This window comes from Leptonychotes weddellii, chromosome 16 (genome assembly GCF_054177405.1).
Source record: "Leptonychotes weddellii isolate Sample4059 chromosome 16, ASM5417740v2, whole genome shotgun sequence".
NCBI lineage: Eukaryota > Metazoa > Chordata > Mammalia > Carnivora > Phocidae > Leptonychotes > Leptonychotes weddellii.
This window is the reverse complement of record NC_138384.1, coordinates 13,045,534-13,065,093: the sequence shown is the minus strand read 5'-3', so window position 1 is coordinate 13,065,093 and position 19,560 is coordinate 13,045,534. Positions and strand designations below refer to the sequence as shown.

General features: G+C 40.6%; 1 protein-coding gene across 4 annotated transcripts; it reads left to right on the top strand.

The window, feature by feature from the left end:
* The first annotated feature begins 42 nt into the window (after positions 1 to 42).
* LOC102745482 (polycystin-1-like protein 3) lies at positions 43 to 19,346 on the top strand. Of its 4 annotated transcripts, none has more exons than XM_081806404.1 (8): positions 43 to 224; positions 1,978 to 2,164; positions 3,381 to 3,503; positions 8,190 to 8,297; positions 12,384 to 12,430; positions 14,590 to 14,838; positions 16,899 to 17,030; positions 17,284 to 19,346. In XM_081806404.1, exons 1-8 carry the CDS (start codon positions 210 to 212, stop codon positions 17,353 to 17,355), a joined length of 933 nt encoding a protein of 310 aa, XP_081662530.1. In that variant the 5' UTR covers positions 43 to 209; the 3' UTR covers positions 17,356 to 19,346. The 4 variants fall into 4 exon arrangements, with proteins under 4 accessions (XP_081662530.1, XP_081662531.1, XP_081662528.1 ...); XM_081806405.1 differs by having other exon boundaries at positions 43 to 370; XM_081806402.1 differs by having other exon boundaries at positions 43 to 2,164.
* The last annotated feature ends 214 nt before the right edge of the window (positions 19,347 to 19,560 follow it).

The following is a 19,560-nucleotide window of genomic DNA, read 5'->3' as shown; positions in this document are numbered from 1 at the left end:
GCGCGCGCAATCACGGCGGCCACGCCCCTTCCGCCCCAGGCTCTGGGCTCCGCTGCTGCGCTGTGTAGAGCTGCGGGGCGCTGGCGTTGGGTGGTGTGGGCCCCAGCTCTCTGGTCCAGCGACGTGGGGGAGAGACATCGCATATGTAGATCTTCAGTTCTAAGCAACAGTCTCACCAATATCTTGATCATTTAAGCAGAACATTTGATATGCTTGTGCTCTCGGTAAGCCATGTATTGAGAGTATATATCAGACACCCTAAAAAGGGTTGGAATGAATTACCGCACTGTGTAAGATGCCCGAGTTGACCTCAGAGAAGATTCCATCGCATCAGGTCTCACTTAAAAATGCCTAAAACGTGTGTATGTACGTAAGTATGTCTGTTAATGAAGGTGTTGGGAAATCTAGACTTTGTAGCGAACTCCTGCACCCGAACGGTTCCACTGAGGCGAAGACTTGGACTCCTATTTAGAAACCTTCCAGATTAATTGGATACTCTTTTTCCTGGCATTTCAAGACATTTCAGCTTTCTAGTTTCAGTTCCCACTACTGTCTCCCCAAGTGCCCACCCCTACCCCCAGAATTATTTCTCTTTATAAATACTTTCCACTTGTATGCATTTACTCACATTGACTCCTGCCAGGATGACTGTTTCCTCCATCTCAATATGGCCAAGTGCTGGAAATAATTTCTTCCTCATCTGAGCCTTCATAGATATATGCTGTACCTGTCCAGTGGCACTGTATTTATTAACTACAATTGTTAGGTCTTTTTTCCCTTAACTAGACTGTAAACGTTTTGAAAGTAGGGAACATGCCATATTTATCTTTCATTTGATTACTGCAGTGTTTTTCAAACTGAGGGAGTGTATTCTTGGCATAGACACTTAAGAGCATATTTGATACTGGTGTCTTTCTGTAATGATTTTTTAAAGTAATATAGGCATCATTTGGGCCATTTGGACAACCAACTGAACCCTGAAACCTACCAAGCTATTTCAGTGCCCACATTTATTTGTATTCATTATCATATTTTGGTACCAAGAAAGAAAAGTGGCTGAAATAAACGATGGATGTCCTGCAGGTGAAGGATAAATGACATGCTGTATAAACAAAGGTTTTTCAGCAAGTTAAATAAAAGTGGTGAGAGAATGGATTTTCCCTACAGCATGAAGTAGTGTGCATGCCAAATCAAAACAACCTGTGTGGTCATAAGCTAGTACCATGTTTATCTGTCAGATAGCTATTTAGTGCAGCACGTTTTCATTTCATTGATTTTCAGTTCTGTTTGTATTTAATTTGTATTCTTTCATCAGATATTTATTTTTTGGTTTTGATATTTGATTTTTGGTTTATGATTGTGTAAGAGCTTTAGCATATAGTTCATCCCTAGTTTTATGTTTGAATGTATTTAAAAAACAGAATACAATAATTTAAATATGTCCTGGGGGTCTGTAAGAATGGTTTCCTTTAAACACACACACACACACACGCATAATACATTTCTCAATTTTTAGTAGCACTGACTTAGATATTCATCATCTTCTACTCCTTTGTAGCCTAGGCTTAGCAATTAAAGATCTATTCTAAAGCTGAACGCACAGCTGGTTGTGTAGACACAGGTGGTGGTGCCCTGTAAATGCCCATTGCTTTATTGATCTTTGCTGTTTGTTTTCAGCTTATAGGGACTCCACCTGGGTTCTTAAAAACAAAAACAGGAAAACACAAAGCCTTTTATCTCCTTGACAAATTATTCCCTATTCCTAAAAGAATGATACTAATAAATATGACAAACCCACCAAGAATATATTTAAAGGACCAGGCAGCTGCTGAGCCCCCACACTGTTCTTGCTCACAGCTCACAGAGAAAATGTTCTTCAGGGGAAGAATCTGGCTTTGGTTACCCATCAGAACAGGTATCATTCTAGGAAGTGAGCTAAATATCCCAGAGCGACATGGTAAAAATAACTGTTATCAGCTTAACAGGTTTCACTGCAGCTACGAGGAGGCAGAAAATTACTGTCGTGTCCAGGGAGGACACCTTGCTTATACTTGGAACCTGAGGGTCCGGGATCTTCTCTGGGACTCTCTGGAAGAAGGGAGTAAGTGGTGGATTGGGCAAAATCTAAAGCAGCTGGGAAAACGTCAAGAAAAAAACAACCCAGGTAAGGCTCTGAGACAAGTGTTTACAAAGGAAAAGTCCTTTCCTTTTATTCTGGAACAGGAGAAAGAAAAAATTTTCCATCTTTCTGCTTTTGTACATAGAAAAATCAGTCGCTTTACTTCATTACCACAGTTCCTCTGAAGTATTTATGTTTTTGGGCTTCAACCTTTGATTTGTCTGTGTAGCAAAGATGATGAGATTTTCTCAGAGTTTATCAAAAGCTAACACCTGATATTTCACTGAAAGTAATGTGTAGGATTCTGAAGTGGGAAACCTTTTATGGCCGCTTTGTTCCTGGTAAATATCTCTTCCTAATTCAGAAACCAGGAGAGACATTGATTTGCCTGTTACCTTTCTTACAGAGATATTTTCAAAATCATGCACCATAATATTGTGGTCTTGGAGAAATATCCAAGGCCCTGTTATATCACCATCATCTTCACTGAAGTCTAGGTAAATTAATACGAAGCCTTGTGATAAAGAACACATAATATGAAAAAATAAATAATCTGTAATGTGTGGGCGTGGTGTGGAGAACAAAGGCAAAAGAAATATAGAAAAAAATTAAATCGCCTTACAACTTACAGCCCATTGACAAATTCTTGAGACAAGCAGGGTGACCTTCCTCCAGAAGCTTACCTGCCTCAGTGTTAATATTTTGCTAGAGCCAAAAGGCAACCTTAGCTTGACATTAGCCCAACTTCCAGGATCCTGCAAGTCTTCTTTAACATATAAAAATCCGTTTGGAAACTTCCTTTATCTCTTCCCCTCCCCGCAAGATATATGTTAGCAATCATCCTTCAAACATATGGCCCAGTGATATCCATCTGAAGGGTCTTGTGACTAAGGTTTACTAGACAGTAGAAAATGACCCCTCAAGGTCCAGGAAACCTTGCTTCGAAATTCCTTAGAGACTTCCGCTATCCCTCAGCTCTTCCCAACTGGAAAGAATGTAATCAGTCACTCCTCACAATCCCAGGCAGCATTTTCTGCCCACAGGTCCTGTCCCAATGTTTAATAAAACCACCTTTTTGCACCAAAGATATCTCAAGAAGTCTTTCTTGACCATTCGCTCCTGGACCCCCAACAACACATCACATCTGGGAGATATCCTAAGTTGCATCTATTAGAAGCTAGCAAAATTTGGTTTTCATATTTACTTTTTAAAAAGGTTGATTTTGGAATCTGAGGCTCATCTGGGTCTGTTCCTCTTTCAGCAGGTGTCGTGCCCTTCTGGCCCCTAGAGCCCCCCAACTGCACTTACTTGTCCCGAAACGCCAACTGGATCTCATCAAAAGTGGACTTGTGCTCCCTGGGGCATTCTTTCATTTGCCAGGCTGGTAAGTGATGAAGCCACATGCCACCAAAGTCATAATATCTAGAAACTGATTCTACATAAGGACGGCATGTGAGAGTATTGGTTAAAGAGTCTGTGCCATGAAAGGGAGGTATATGCCAAGAGGCATCCAAAGACTGAAGGAGGCAACAGACCAAAGAAAAAGGCTGACAAGTCCGGCTTGACAAGAAATGGTTTATTAAGGGGGAACCACCCAAGAGGAAAATGCTTAAGAATAGCTGTGTGTCCTAGTCCTGTCTCCAGGGCAGATCAAGGACATTATGCCCCAAGGTTTACTTAAGGGTGTGGTTAAATGAAAAGAAAAACTGGGGATGGGGGTGTGGGGGGAATGTGCTTAAGAAGGTTTATTGTCACAGAGTCTGTGAGTGATAGCGCAGAGGATGCATGTAGGGATTTTGATGGTATTGATTATATATTGATTTTCATGATACTGATTAGAGTGAGAAACTGTTCATCTGGAATGACTTTCATATACATCCCACTCTGGTAGTTATTGCTGTGCCTAGTGTCGCCTTCATTTCTTGACTTGGATGGAATGTGGGAGAAAGTGTAGCAGTAAACTCCATTTTCCTCACGTGCACCCCAAACCCATTCGGCACTTGGGCTTATGAGGCAAGACTGCAAAAGCAAAGGGGAAAATAGGATATTGGTGTAGGAAGATGAGAAGGTGAAGGGTGAGGAGGCTGTTGTGTCGGTTTGCGTCCTCAGGAGTACACGATGAGAATTGTGTGCATAAAGTTGGGTGCGGGATTTTTCTTTCAATGTACGTTTTTCATGGTGGTTGTGTCCAGCATTTATTCTTAGTTCATTGAATTCTCGAGGACCTTACAATGTCGCAGTCTGAGCAAAAATTTTGTTCCACTTTAAAAAGTCGCGAATACATTCTTATTAAAATATGAAGCATCTATGGGTTCTTCATAAAACAGAACACATTGTAATATTTCTCTGTTATAAGAAAAAAAAAAGATCACCTTCCTCAAATACTGGGTATTGAAAGAACCCAATATATCAAGGTAATAAATTTTTGATTCCCAGCTTCTCATTCTCCACCCTTTCAAGCTCTCTGTGATACGCTTGCCCGATTTTGCCATGATAGCACGCTGTTGTTGGCGAGACCAAGGTTGTGAGGCCAATCTCTGCGTTAATCAAGGGTTCCTGTGTTTCGTTATCACAAATGTGAGTGTGGCTCCTTACAATGGTGAACTGCTTTTCATCTTGACAGGAGGTTATTTGGCCCAGCTCATCTCCAGGATCGGAAAAGTAACCCTTAATACAACCTAAATGATGATGATTTTCCATTCATTTTTCACTCTCCAAGAGTTGAGTTTTTAGACATTTTCACCTACTCTTGGTTTTGGAGTGAAAATGCATTTTTCTGATATTATCACTCAAGTACTTGCAAGAGATTACTGCTATGGAATATGAAATGTTTGTGCAGAAGATAATCTTGGGCAAAAAGAATTCTAGGGGCATCTGGCTGAGTCAGGCATATGACTCTTGATCTCGGGGTTGTGAGTTCGAGCCCCATGTTGGGTGCAGAAATTACACATAAAATCTTTAAAAATAAACAAATAAAATTTTACAATAAAAAATAAAAATCTTTTTTAAAAAACAACAAAAAATGTTTTTGTTTTTATTTTTTTAATTTTTAGATTTTTTTTATTTATTTATTTGAGAGAGAGAGAATGAGAGACAGAGAGCATGAGAGGGAAGAGGGCAGAGGGAGAAGCAGACCCCTGCTGAGCAGGGAGCCCGATGCGGGACTCGATCCTGGGACTCCAGGATCATGACCTGAGCCGAAGGCAGTCGCTTAACCAACTGAGCCACCCAGGCGCCCCAAAAAATGTTTTTAAAGAGAATTCTCTTCAGGGGTGCCTGGGTGGTTCAGTGGTTAAGCGTCTGCCTTCGGCTCAGGTAATGATCCCAGGGTCCTGGGTTTGAGCCCCGCATCAGGCTCCCTGCTTAGCGGGAAGCCTGCTTCTCCCTCTCCCACTCCCCCTGCTTGTGTTCCCTCTCTCGCTGTGTCTCTCTCTGTCAAATGAATAAATAAAATCTTAAAAAAAAAAAAAAAAGAAATCTATTTAGTTATCTAAGCCAATTCAGCAAATTCTGAACCTGCATTCCCATAATGAGATTAAATGTTTCTGTAGTTAAGAGCTCAGGCTCTAAAGTTAGACTTCTGAGTTCATATCTTGATTCTGGGACTTTCCTGTTGTGGGCAGTCCTTCAAAGGATTGTCATGAGGATTAGTAAGATAATACAAGTAAAGTATTAGAACGGTGCCTGGCAGTTATTACTGTTACTATTATGAAATTTCTATTTTTTGTGCAAAGTTCATTTCTGCTTGTAGATAGTATCACATTCATGTCAAAGGTCACTGGATCTCTTGGAGATCTGATATTGCTAATTACCTTTAAAACTAAAGTATTGGCACAATGTAATTGTTTAGTGTTCCGAAATAGCTATTGTTGGGGCTCAGCCAGAAAAGCATGTGACTCTTGATCTTGGGTCATGAGTTTGAGCCCCATGTTGGGTGTAGAGATTACTTAAATAAATAAAAAAATGTAAGAAGGAAGGAAAAAAAAAAAGAAAAGGAAGGGAAGGAAGGAAAGATAAAAGAAAGGGAAAAAGAAAGAAAGGAAGGAAGAAGAAGGAAGGAAGGAAGGAAGGGCTACTGTTATCATAGTGTTTATACATTTTATTGTGAACTTAAGAAATGCCTCTTCCGGAGTGTCTGGATGGCTCAGTCGGTTAAGCATCTGATTCTTGGTTTCAGCTCAGGTCATGATCTCAGGGTTGTGGAATCGAGCCCTGTGTCAAGCTCCGCACTGTTGAGCGTGGAGCCTGCTTAATTAAGATTCACTCTCTCCCTCTCCCTCTGCCCCTCCCCACCGTGCTCCTGCACAAGCTCTCCCTAAAAAAAAAAAAAAAAGCCTCTTCCAAAATAACATGTTGGTGGGAGAAGTATTTGTAAATTTGTTCCTTAACATTCAAGAGAAGTCTAAGGTTTCATATTATGAAGTATTGTTGCCCAAAAATAGAGAAATGCAAATTAAAGCTGAGATACCATTTCCCCCCATCAGATGGGCATAAATCCACAAACTTAACAACATACTCTGTTGGCAAGACTGTAGGGAAATAGGTACTCTCATAAATAGTTAATGGGAATGCAATAAGATACAGTTTCTAAGGAGAGGAATATTTGGCAGTCTCTAGCAAAATTGCATTTACATCTACCCTTTGACCCAGCATTCCTGCTGCTGGGAATCTCTCCCAAAGTTACACTGGCAAAAATATAAAAAGACACACGCATGAGGCTATTTATTGTAGGTTTCTTTGTAATAGCAAAAAGGTAGAAACAGTCCACATACCCATCTAGGGGGACGCTGGTTGTAAAGAGAAATAAGCAATATCTTTATGTACTGCAGTGGGGTCATTTCTATGTTTTTTTTAGTGGAAAAAAGCAATCTGGAGAACAATGTATAATATGCTTTTTAAAAAAGGATAATATGAATATATATGCGTAGATACCTCCACACATATATCCATAAACATAATAGAAAAGCAAACAAAAACTAATGAAAATGATTACTTATGGTGGAGGGTGGGAATAGGGTAGAAAGGACAGAGATAGAATTTAGATCTTCCTGAATGTACCTGGTTTCATAATTTTGACATTGGAACTCTCTAAATGTTTTACATAATTAGAAAAAAACTGTTTTGTTTCCTAAAAATAAGGAAGAAGAACAGGAGAGGAATTGGATGTAGCAAGTTTCGACAATTTTTAAGGTTAATTTTGCTCAAGAGCAGGAAGGAACTAGTTCATGAGGCAATGTCAATTGGTGATTTGTTCTAAGACAGAAAAAACAGTAGCCAGGACGGTATCCTTGATCTGAGCTAGTGTGCAGCTAGAGGGGTTCACTTTGGATAGGAGCGCGGGGAGCTTGTAGGAACAGGACAGAAGGCAGCATCTGTGGGTGTAGATGTTTGCTGGTCGGGGGCAAATTTGATGGCAGGACTCTGTGGAAGGGACGCTTAATTGTTTCCATTGTTTTTTTGAAGCAGAAAGCAAAGTTATGACCTGCCCTGAGAATGAGGATCAGGGACTTCCTTGTCGTTGGAGGTACAGTAGAGGAGGAAATAGGAAGAAGTCCTCTCAGAGAGCAGAAGCATGACGAGACCCGGGGAACACAATAAGATTGTTAGGCTTGTAATCTGAATTTAAGCTGAGATATGGTCAGTGAGGTTGTATGATTTTGTCAAGCCACGTTGGGCAGCATGCGTGAGAAATAGCAAGTCTACATAAGGAGGCACGTTCAAGAATGTTATTGTTCACCTACTGAACTCTTTTCTCTCTACCAAGAGGAATTACACAGTACGAGGAGAATATTACACTTAGAACGTAATTTCTTAAAATGAACTTAATTCTATCTTAGTGTTGACCCAGTCAGTGGACCTCATTTTGTGACGTTGGAGAGTGGAAGGTGTTGTGATGTCAAGAGCAGAAGAACTCCTTGAGAATTCCTACGTTCTTTAAAAAAAAAAAAAAAAACAGTAATCTTTAATTTGTGTTGTCTTGATTATCATGTATGTGCTGGTGACAGCTATTTATAGACTTACAGCTAGAGCTATATACTAGAAATTATCTTTTCCATTGGCCTCCAAATAGAGGCCTTTCCAGACCAAGATGAAAGACCTGGAATTAATTCTCATTTACACTGGAGACCTGAAAAGATAAGAGGAGAAGTTGCAGTACCAAGAAACAGAAGGACCTCAGGTAATGGGTAGTGAAATCAATTCCTGCCTGAAACGTTGCACAAGATTATTTTAGTGCTGAAGTGTGTCATCATAACATGTACCCCATCAATATTTGTTGCGTTCTGTTTTGTCTCATCTTATTGCAGTCTTTGATCTCATTTTATAGGTACTACTTTATTGATGGGCCTTTGGCCATCTTCTTTTCACATGTGTCCTAATAAAAGACAGGGTTTTCTCCCACAAAATTTCCATCCAAAGTCTTCTTCAAGTCCTTGCAGTCTTTCACATTGTGGTATTCTCTCTCATTTTTTTTTAATTTTGAAAAATAAATACTATTTGGGGAAGATGCATTAGCCTGAAATGACCTCAATCAATATCAGTGTTGGATGATTAGAGAGATCGCCTGACCAACCAGGTAGAAAAAGAGACAAATTTAAAGTGCATGTAGTGATTATTCTGGGGGGTATGACCTCACAACTTCCAAGTTTTAGATGTCTTTGTCAATAAGCCCTCCAAGGATTCCTTAAAAGAGCAATCTAGAAAGTGCTGTTGTAGAGACATGAATAACTATCTTAAAAACAAACATAAAAATCAGCTTTTCCAACTGCTTTTGTAATTGGGTACTTGTGAGGTGGGGAAGAAGTGTTTCGTGATAGCAGTAGATGAAGGTAAAGTTGGTGTAGTTTTGAAACTGTTAAATAATTACAGAAGTCGCTCTCTTGATAATTAAGGCACTGAGACTGAGGATGCATTTGAAGAGTTTCGGTAAAGCCATGTCATGGAAAGCGAGTTTCCAGAGAGCAGTGCGCCTAAGTTAACAGACGACTACAGATAACATGTGATTTTAAACATGCCTTTGTAGAACAAGTTAACTAGACGTTTGACTGTTTCACCTATATCCTTAGAAATGACATAGTCAAGTTTGCCCCCAAATAACTATCTTTAAATCTCCTCATTGAGAAAGAAGGGCATTGCCTTATCTGGGGAGTTGCCTTATATTTATGTACGTATGGCCCTTTAAAAAAAATTTTTTTTTTTTCAATTTTTAAGTAATCTCTGTACCCAATGTGGGGCTCAAACTCACAACCCTGAGATCAAGAGTTGCATGTTCCTCTGACTAAGCCAGCCAGGTGCCCCCCCAAGGTCCTTTGAAAATTTTGTGTCACTTTGTTTTACACGTGTTCCTATTAAATTTTGTGTAATGGGTCTAATTATTTGATTCTGAGAATATTTTTATAGTAGAATTTATCATATTTAAATGTATTTTAATAACTGATGTCATTTCTTGCCTTCTTCTGTGCTTTTGGGTTCTAATCCTTTCTTGCTACTTTCTTCTGTCCTTTGTTGGAATTTTACTCTTCCGTACTCTTGTTTAATTGTTTGCCTTCAAGGAGTTGTTCTTTTTGAAAACACATTCCTGCACCTGTGTTTCTCTGATGGTTGGACTCAGGAGTGAAACAGTCTCTTTTGAAGCCCCCTCATCTGGTTAAAGGAATATAGCACATGTTAGCTTTTCCTTCCCCACCCTCCCTCCATAGATTTTGTTAGTATGGTCTGTGGGTTTTATTCAGGTTATTGTTATATTGGTTTGTTTTTAATAGATTTTATTTATTTACTTATTTATTTGAGAGAGAGTGGAGGGAGGGGCAGAGGGAGAGGAAAAGGGAGAGAATCTCAAGCAGACTCCCCATGCTGAGTACGGAGCCTGACATGGGGCTCAATCTCACGACCCTGAGATTATGACCTGAGCCAAAACCAAGAGTTGGACACTTAACCAACTGAGCCACCCAAGCGCCCCTGTTTTTTTATATGTAACTTAAGAATACCTTTAAAAAAAACTTTTGTCAAAGCCATATTTCCAACAATTTAGAACGTATATCTGTTTTAACTGGTTTCACATTTAGCACCAATCATTTTTATGCCATAACTTTACCCTTCTTGAGCTCTCAAGTTTGTATAGTCTCTATTCCAGTTGTTTTTACAAGAAAGATCCATTGGTGGAAATATTTTGGCAACTCAAGGATACTCAAAATGTCTTTCTTGTCCCTTCCCAATAGGCCATGTTTTAGCAGCATGTACAAGTTAAAAACATAGGGTCAGCTGCTGTAACAGAAGTCAGAATGGAAGCTTGAACAAATGGAATTTCCTTTCTCTTCCACATCACAGTGTAAGTAAGCAGACCAGGGCTGTTAAGTTGGCTCCACAGCTTAGGAGACCCAAGCTCTTCCTGCCTTGTTCTGCTGTCATCACCTTGTGACTTGCATCTCATGGTCTATAAAAGCTGCGTTAGCTCCCCGCCTCCGTGTTCCCATTCTATCAACTGGGAAGGGGAGAAGGGAAAATGGGAAGCCTGATCCTTTCCTTTAAGGGCACAGCCTGGAAATTGCACCAGTTACTCCTCGTATCCCGCTGGCCAGGACCTGATCACGTGGCCTTACTGCTGCCAGCAAGGAAGTCTGGGAAATGTAGTCCTTTAGTGGGGCTACCATGTTTCCTTCGAAGGAAGGAAGACCCAGTGGGGGAAATAAGCAGTAGTCTCTGCAATACAAGGAACATTATTTCCTTTGTCACTCTTGCCCTCAAGACTCTGCAGAGGCCGTTCTCTTGCTTTTTGGCATTTATGGTTACCGTGGAAAAGACTGTCGTTAGACTTTTTTTTTTAATAGGTACCCTTTTTTCCTCTATCACATTGTAAAATTTTTTAATCCTTGTAATACAGAAATTTTCTTAGCAGGTGTCCAGGTCACTTTTCACTGATTTTGCCTAGAACGTGATGTTATATATACACATTTTTCTATTCTCTTTTACATATTTACCACTTATATTTCATCAGTTCTCGTTTTATCCTTAAGAAATACCAGTTATTCAGGGCACCTCGGTGGCACCCTCTGCCCCTCCTGGCCCCTGCTTGCACATAGGCTGTCTCCAAAAAAATAAAGAGAAAAAAGAAAGACATGGCAACTAATCAGAAGAACATCTCAGAACTCTGTCCTCCCCCAGCAGTAGTGGTTAGAATGATTCTGCTGCTAAACATACATATCAGTCCTATCAACAGCAGAGAGACTGCTACAAGAAGAGATAAAGCAGGCTTGCTATAACCAGATAAATTGTAATGGGTCTAGAGCACATGCCTTGAAAGAAGTCAGCCTAAGTTAATAGCAAATAGCCATGTGTGTTAACGCTGATAGTGCCTTCAGATCATGGTTTTCTTACTGGAAAATGTGGAAAGGGAATGAAAGCAATAACCGTGATCTGCTAAAATGTTGTCAATGATTATTTTCTAAAAGTATTAGACTACAGGGACTCCTGGCTCAGTCTGTTAAGCGTCCAACTCTTGGTTTCGGCTCAGGTCATGATCTTGGGCTCCTGGGATTGAGATGAGTGGGGAATCGGCTTCCCCTCTCCTTCTGCCCCTCCCCCCAATCGCACACTCTTTGTGTGTGTCTCTCTCTCAAATAAATGAATAAATCTTAAAAAGGGCGGGGGGGCACCTGGGTGGCTCAGTCAGTTAAGTGTCTGCCTTCTGCTCAGGTCATGATCTCAGAGTCCTGGGATCTAGCCCTGCATTAGGCTCCCTGCTCAGTGGGAAGTCTACTTTTCCCTCTCCCTCTACCCCTCACCTACGCTCATGCTCTCTCTCTCGTTCGCTCTACTCTCTCTCTCAAATGAATAAAAAAATTTAAAAAAAAAAATTCTTTAAAAGTATCAGATTATGGCCATACCACCTTGAATGCACCCGATCTCATCTAAAACTGTCAGAAATATGCTCTGATTTATTTATAGGGAGCTTCTCCTTTTGGTAAAATTATGAGGCAAATACTTCCACAGTAATATTTATGTACTGGCAACTTTACGATTGATGTGATTTAAATATTTTTATACTGAGGGCCTTTGAAGAGTAAGCAGAGATTAGACGAGTGATTTGTGACACTTCAGCTCTGGAATCCTAGCTTGTCTACAGAATTATCATCAGAGGGAAATGGTCACTTTAGTTTCCTATATGAAATGATTCGCATTGTTTTTTGCCAAGAATAAGACGTCCTCAAATAAATTTCTACCCTAGACTTTTACTTGAACTTAGTCTGCTTTGTTCTTTCTGTGGCAGCTACTCATCCTGCAACCTCCTGTCACCACCCTGCTCACGCTGATCTTGTAAGTACGTCCCTTGACAGCACACATCTGGGATTAGTAATCTCTGTAATTCCTGGTAGGTCCCGCCAGAACGCCATTCTGGCTCACTGAGTGCCCCGGATATAGTGTTCTCATAAGGAAAGGAAAGTACTTAAATGCAGGAAAGAACCAGGTTGAATGGATATTTTACTAACGACATTTTATTTTATTTTATTTTATTTTATTTTATTTTATTTTATTATGTTATGTTAGTCACCATACATTACATCATTAGTTTTTGATGTAGTGTTCCATGATTCATTGTTTGCATATAACACCCAGTGCTCCATGCAATACGTGCCCTCCTTAATTCCCATCACCGGGCTAACCCATCCCCCCACCCCCCGCCCCTCTAGAACCCTCAGTTTGTTTCTCAGAGTCCATAGTCGTAACGACATTTTTAAAGCCGACTCTGGCTTTCATGTTGTTACAATTATCATTTGTTGCTTGGTTGTTTATTCACTGCTTCATTCCAAAAAGAACTTGTGATATCTTACAGAAGTACATGCAATACGATAAAATTCAAATTCCTTTTTAAAAAGGGCGCTGGTTGTCTCAGTCAGTTAAATGTCTGCCTTTGGCTCAGGTCATGATCCCAGGGACCTGGGATCGAGTCCCGCATCGGGCTTCCTGCTCAGCCGGGAGCCTACTTCTTCCTCTCCCTCTGCCTGCCTCTTCCTCTGCTTGTGCTCTCTCTCTGACAAATAAATAAATAAAATCTTTTTAAAAATAAATAAATAATAAAGCAAAAAATAATAAAAAAGGAAAAATACCTGAGTGGAAGGAAAATCAAAGTAGAAACTGCATAATGTATAAAATTTCAAATTCAAGAAATTTCTCTGCCTTCTTGCCTCTGTGTCCTACATAGAAACCTTTCACTGGATGTCTAAAGACAGATTCATTTACATTTACTGGACCCACTGCAAAAAATAAGCATTTCTAGTTATATGAAAGAGAACAAGGATGAGGTCAAAATCCCTTAAATCAGATTTTCCAAGTGATATTCTACGGAAGAGTAACCAGCATTGCTTAAAACGTTTCCAGAAGGAAAGAAAACAAAGGTTTTTGACTGTAGGACTTCTCCGAGCCAAACCTAACCACTTCCCACCATCTTCATCATTATCACACCGTGATCTAAGCCACCATCATCTCCCAGGCAAACTTTGCATCTGCCTCCTGCTTATCTCCCTGCTTCTGCCCTTGGCCCATTGCTCAGTTCTCAACACAGCAGTCAGAGGAGTGATCTTTTACAACACAAGTCAGCTCCTGCTGTGGCTCCTCAAAGCCCCCAAGGTCTTCCCATCTCGTTCAAGGTAAAATGACTCTCTTCTCCTTTGCTTGACATATGAATGCTCTCCCCAGTCCCATCCCTCATTCCCACCCCCACCCCCAGGATCTTTCTGATCTCCCCAACGTCCCAGTTCTGCTCATCTGGCCTCCTGTTCTTCCTCAGACAAACCCATCAGGCTGTGACCTCAGGGCCTTTGCACTTCTCAGATGCCCATCTCTAATATATTGTCAGAACTTTCTCCCTTTATTTCAACTCTCAGCAAAAATGCTGTCTCATACATCTGAGCACCGTACCTGAAACACACCCTTTCCTTTCATCTGCTTACTCTTATTGTTTTTCTTCATGGCACTGATTTAATATATAGTATAATTTGCCTCCACTATGAAAATGAAGGCTCCATGAGGGCAAGAACTTGGCTTATTTTGTTCATTGCTGTATCCTTAGTTCCCCAGGACATGGCTTAGCATGTGGTAGATGTTTAATTATAATTTATTGAATGGTTGATAATAAATACACTAATGTAAATTGTGAATCTTTTTTATTTAAATTCAATTATTTAACATATAGTGTATTTTTTAGTTTCAGAGGTAGAATTTAGTGATTTATCAGTTGCATATAACACACAGTGCCTATTGCATCAAGTGCCCTCTTTTTTTTTTTTTTGTAAATTGTGAATCTTAAAGAGGGTAATATGCCACATTTTCAAAACTGTTTGAACACTGGATCTTTTTGAGAGAAATGCCCATTAATATCTCATGGGACATGGGAGAGCCAGAATAATTTTGGAAACACTGCCTTAATTTTCACATGGTAAAATCTGATTCGGCCTCTTCCTTTATGTACCTTTCAGTCCAAGACCCTTTGTCTTCCCATCAGCCAATTTCCTTCAACACTACCCAAAGCCACACAGCAGGTCCTGGCAGTGATCTCGGCGCCTACCAGCCAGCATCTTCCTGGTACCCCAGCGCTCACCAGGCCTGCGCCTGAAACACAGTCTGGGCAAGCTCTGGTAGTGGTGACCTCAAGCCCCAAAGAGGATTCCCAGGCGGAGGTCTTCACCACTCACCTACAAACATCACTTCAGGATGCATCCGATCAGGTAAATACAGAAAACCAAGGTCACCCTGGGGACCTTTGTGACCCTGCGAAAGTACTTCTATTCTTTCCTTCTATTTTGGTGATGCTTCAAGAATAGCCATGTAAGGAAGGGGCCCAGTTCACCCTCTACCTCTGAGCAGAACTCTCCCACAGGATGTCTGACACAGGAGCAAGTGCCCCAGTGAAAAGCAAGCACTGAGCGAGTCCATGGAAATAGTCCACAATGGGTTCCATACTCACTTCAGGATTTTCATGTCTTGTTTTTATTTAATGCTCTTATATTTAGTGCTTCAGATGGGGAGGAAGTTTTGTCCACCTGCCCCAATTTTCCGGCAGTGGCACACCCTTCTGGACTGTTCTTCCTACTCAGCATCCCAGTTCCCCTATCCCCTTTGTTCCCTTTTCCCCCACAAACTTCAAAAAAAAGCAAAGCCACTTTGATCATGTTGACTGAAGAAAATCATCCTGCTTCTCTCTATATATATATTATTTTTTAGAACAAGCCCTACTTACATGTAATCTAACATTTCTTTGCTAAAAGATAATCCTGTTTATGTTGGATCTGCTTCCAGCATGAATTGGAACTAGATGTTCACTCTTGTTTCAGTTAGCACTGTGTTCTCCTGGCAGAAAAACTCATCTCCAGTAGCTTAAACACAGAGTGCTTTGTTTTCCTTAAATAGAGAGAAGTCTGAAGTGTAGAATACCCAAAAAGGTCTACAGATAAATTATTAGAAACATTAAGAAAATTTATCAGTGTTGCTGAATACCAGATCAATATACTAAAGCTAATTGTACTTTTACATATCAGTTAGAAAATTAGATTTTTTTTTAAAGAGAATAGCAGGGGCTCCCTGGTGGCTCCATCAGTTAAGTGTCTGACTCTTGATTTTGGCCATGCACTCAGCGAGGAGCCAGTTTGGGATTCCCCCTCTCCCCTGACCCCCCTCCCCCGCCCCATCTTGCACAGGGTCTCTTCCTAAAAAAAAAAAAAAAGGTAGAATAACAAGTACCTAGGAGTAAATCTAACCAAAGATGGGCACAACTTGTATGGAGACAACTATAAAGCTTTATTAAGAGCCATTAAAGAAAGGCGAAGAAAATGGTGAGCTCTACCATGGTTCAGTCCAGCTCTGAAACATCAAATAAGCCATCAGTGTCCTTTCTGGCTATAGCTAGAATGGCATTAAATACGACCTGACCTCCCCTGGAAAACATGCAGTTGGGTGGTACCTGGATCTCACTCATACCTTTATTCCTGCTTATTTACACCTTGGTCCCAAAGTAGAAACCAAAACTGGGTGGTCCTCAATTCTAAGATCATTCTGTAACTGATCTAACCTCCTGCAAACCCTATGAACTACAAATAACCCTATTCAATGGTATGGCCCGCAAGGGCTGGATCATGACTAACTTTATGCTCTAACTCCAGAACCCAGCTGCACACAGTAGGCATTTAATAAAGATTTACTGAATACTGACTAAATTAAGCTGCAGTGGGTTGTTCTCTAGAAATGGCACCACGTAGCTGGTGTAAACAGAGATTATCTCAGGGCAGGACTTCCGGTTCAAAAGCAGTAGCCTCTTAAAAGTTTTGGGACCACATCCAGAGTTGTGGGTTTGTTTTCTCAGAAACTACCATATTCAGGTACTTCCCTCTCGAACATGAACTCTTGAATCAAGGGACATAAACCAGTGGGAAACCTGAGGAAATAAGCATACTCCTGAATAGAAAAGTTTGTTTTTGTTGTTGTGATTTCCAGGTGTTTCCCTCACTTTTGATCATGGCCATGAGATTTAAACCTCTCTCATAGATCTTATTTCCGGACCCATCTGTCCCTGTATCAATCATTGTATGACCGTGGTACCTAGTCTTCTACTCCGTGAAAGAGGGGAAAATTCTATCTGTTTGCAGAAAAGCTTATGAAAGTAGTAACTGTTATGAGGAGCCTGTGATTCATCAAGTTTGTTCTGTCAACTCTTGTTAAAACAATGTCTCAAACTACTAAAGTGCAATCATTTTCTTTAAATAATTTTGGCAAAATCCTTTGTTCCCAACAGGTCGTAGACGAGATAGCAGGGAACTTGAGCAAACCGATTCATGGTTTGCAAACTCACAGCAAACTACAGACAGCTTGTGAGATGCTCCAGAAATGGACAGCCTTTATTCCAGGATTTTCTGAGTCAGCTCAGGTAAGCAGAGGATGATCGGGAGGAAACGAGATAGGAGAAAGGGGGAAGCAAAACAGAGAAAAAGTGTATAAAACAGAAAATACAAAATCTGGAGATGGTGCCCTGTGAAGAATTTAGCCTTATGAACCACTTTATGGAGACCCAATATAATATTTAGCCAGTGTCTCTGTACCTTTGACTCTGAAGATTGCAAATAAATTAATCAGTAATGACTGAGATATGCTGTGTTTCTTTTCTTTTGTTCATTTATCAGGTTACTGCCTTTCTGATATATTTGTTCGACATCACGGGAGACAGAAATAGATCCACTCCTTGCCCAAGATAGAGCAGTTCAGCTCTGAAACAGACATCGGCCTTCAGTGCCCCATGATATTCGCATTTGTGGCTACAACAACTGTTCTTCGTGCCTGTCTCTACTCCCTACACCTAAGTAAATTAAGGGACTAGGATTCGTGAGAATTTTCATTTTTTCTTTTCCATGCTCTGTATTTTCAGATATTCTGCAATAAGCCTATAAATGTAATCTGTGCCATTTTATTTGGGCTTATTTTTTTTTTTTGAGAGAGAAAGAGAACACATGTGCGGGCAGGCGGGTGGGGGGGGCAGAGGGAGAGAGAGAGAACCTTAAGCAGGTTCCATGCCCAGCGCTGAGCCCTGACATGGGAGCTCATTCTTAGGACCCTGAGATCATGACCTGAGCCAAAATCAAGAGTCAGATGCTTAACTGACTGAGCCTCCCAGGTGCCCCTATTTGGACTTCTTAGTTACGGAAATAATGCATGATTGTTATTAAAAAATCTGAACAAAAGCATATAAACTTATAAAGCAAAAGCCCTCACCATCTTTGTCCTTCTAGCTAATCCCATTCTCTAGATGTAGTCGCTACTATCAGATTATTATTAATTTGTCACGCATAGCCTGCCAGACTTTTTTCTATGCACAGACAAGTTTGTCAATTTAACAAAAATGGAGTTAAAGTATACACATTTTTCAGCCCGTTGATTTTTTTTTTTTTTTTACTTAATGCTGTGTCATGGATATCTTTTTGTGTCAGTACACATAAATGAACCAATAATTCTTCATGTGCATTTGGACATTTTTCACTTGTCTACTCTCGGAAATAACATACCCATGAACATCCATGTCCCTACATCACTAAGTACTTATGTGACTATTTCTGTGGAATAGAGTGCCAGAGATAGAAGTGAGGGGCTTTTGCATTTTCTTTTTTTTTTTAAGATTTTATTTATTTATTTGACAGAGAGAGAGACAGCGAGAGCAGGAACACAAGCAGGGGAAGTGGGAGAGGGAGAAGCAGGCTTCCCGCAGATCAGGGAGCCGACGCGGGGCTCGATCCCAGGACCCTGGGATCATGGCCTGAGCTGAAGGCAGCTGCTTAATGACTGAGCTACCCAGGCGCCCCAGGGGCTTTTGCATTTTCAATAGATGACAAAATAGTCTTTCAAGAGGTACTGTTTGGGGACACCTGGGTGGCTCAGTTGGGCGTCTAACTCTTGATTTTGGCTCAGGTCATGATCTTGGGATCATGGGATCAAGCCAGCATGGAGCCTGCTTTGGATTCTCTCTCTCTCTCTCTCTCTCTCTCTCCCCCTCTGCCTCCCCCCACCATGTGTGTCTGTCTCTCTCTCTCAAATAAATAAACAGGCACTGTTTTACATCCCCACCAACCATTGCCCCACCCTCTCCCAATTTCAAAGGCAAGAAAAGAAAGAAAAGGAGGAGGGAACATGTTATTGATTACTAAGGAGGTTGAACATCATAATATGTTTTGATTGACCATGTGTATTTCTCCTTTCCATTGCTTTTTCATGTCCTTTGTCCATTTTCCCCCCAGTGGGTTGTTTGTCATTTTTCTTAGGTGTTTGTAAGAGAGCTTTATTATTGATGTTGACCTTTTGTTATATGTGTTGCAAATATTTTGTGCTCATGTCTTATTTTTAATTTTGTCTATTGGATCTTTTTTATGCAGAAGTTTTTAGTTAAGTGTTACTTTGAAACAAAAACATTTCAAAACCAAAATAGTTGTACCTATAGTGGATATTCTGTCAATTTGCTTAACCTTCTTACTTGTTTTACACGAGAACAGTCTCCCAAAAGGAGAATTGGGGCTTTCTGTTTCATTTAGAATTTTTCTTGTTCTCTATGTTAAGTCAATCTTGAAGGCTTTTGAGGCCTGAGTTTCTTTTTTTTTTTTTTTTAAAGATTTTATTTATTTATTTGAGACAGAGAGAATGAGAGAGAGAGAGCACATGAGAGGGGGGAGGGTCAGAGGGAGAAGCAGACTCCTCGCCAAGCAGGGAGCCTGATGTGGGACTCGATCCAGGGACTCCAGGATCATGACCTGAGCCGAAGGCAGTCGCTTAACCAACTGAGCCACCCAGGCACCCGTCCCCTTTTAATGACACTCTATCTGGGCTTCCAGTATCAGCCTAACCACACCCCCTTCGACTTGAACATCACCCTTCCAAAGAATCAGGTGTGGCAAAAAGGTAAAGCCCCAAACAGAAAC

What these genes read in the sequence shown, in the direction of transcription:
- LOC102745482 (XM_081806402.1), top strand. Translation starts at nt 1,639, where the DNA reads ATGCCCATTGCTTTATTGATCTTTGCTGTTTGTTTTCAGCTTATAGGG. An exon ending in AAGAAACAGAAGGACCTCAG is followed by an intron (nt 8,298 to 12,383) that starts GTAATGGGTAGT and finishes TTTCTGTGGCAG; the next exon opens with CTACTCATCCTGCAACCTCC. An exon ending in GATTTTCTGAGTCAGCTCAG is followed by an intron (nt 17,031 to 17,283) that starts GTAAGCAGAGGA and finishes TTCATTTATCAG; the next exon opens with GTTACTGCCTTTCTGATATA.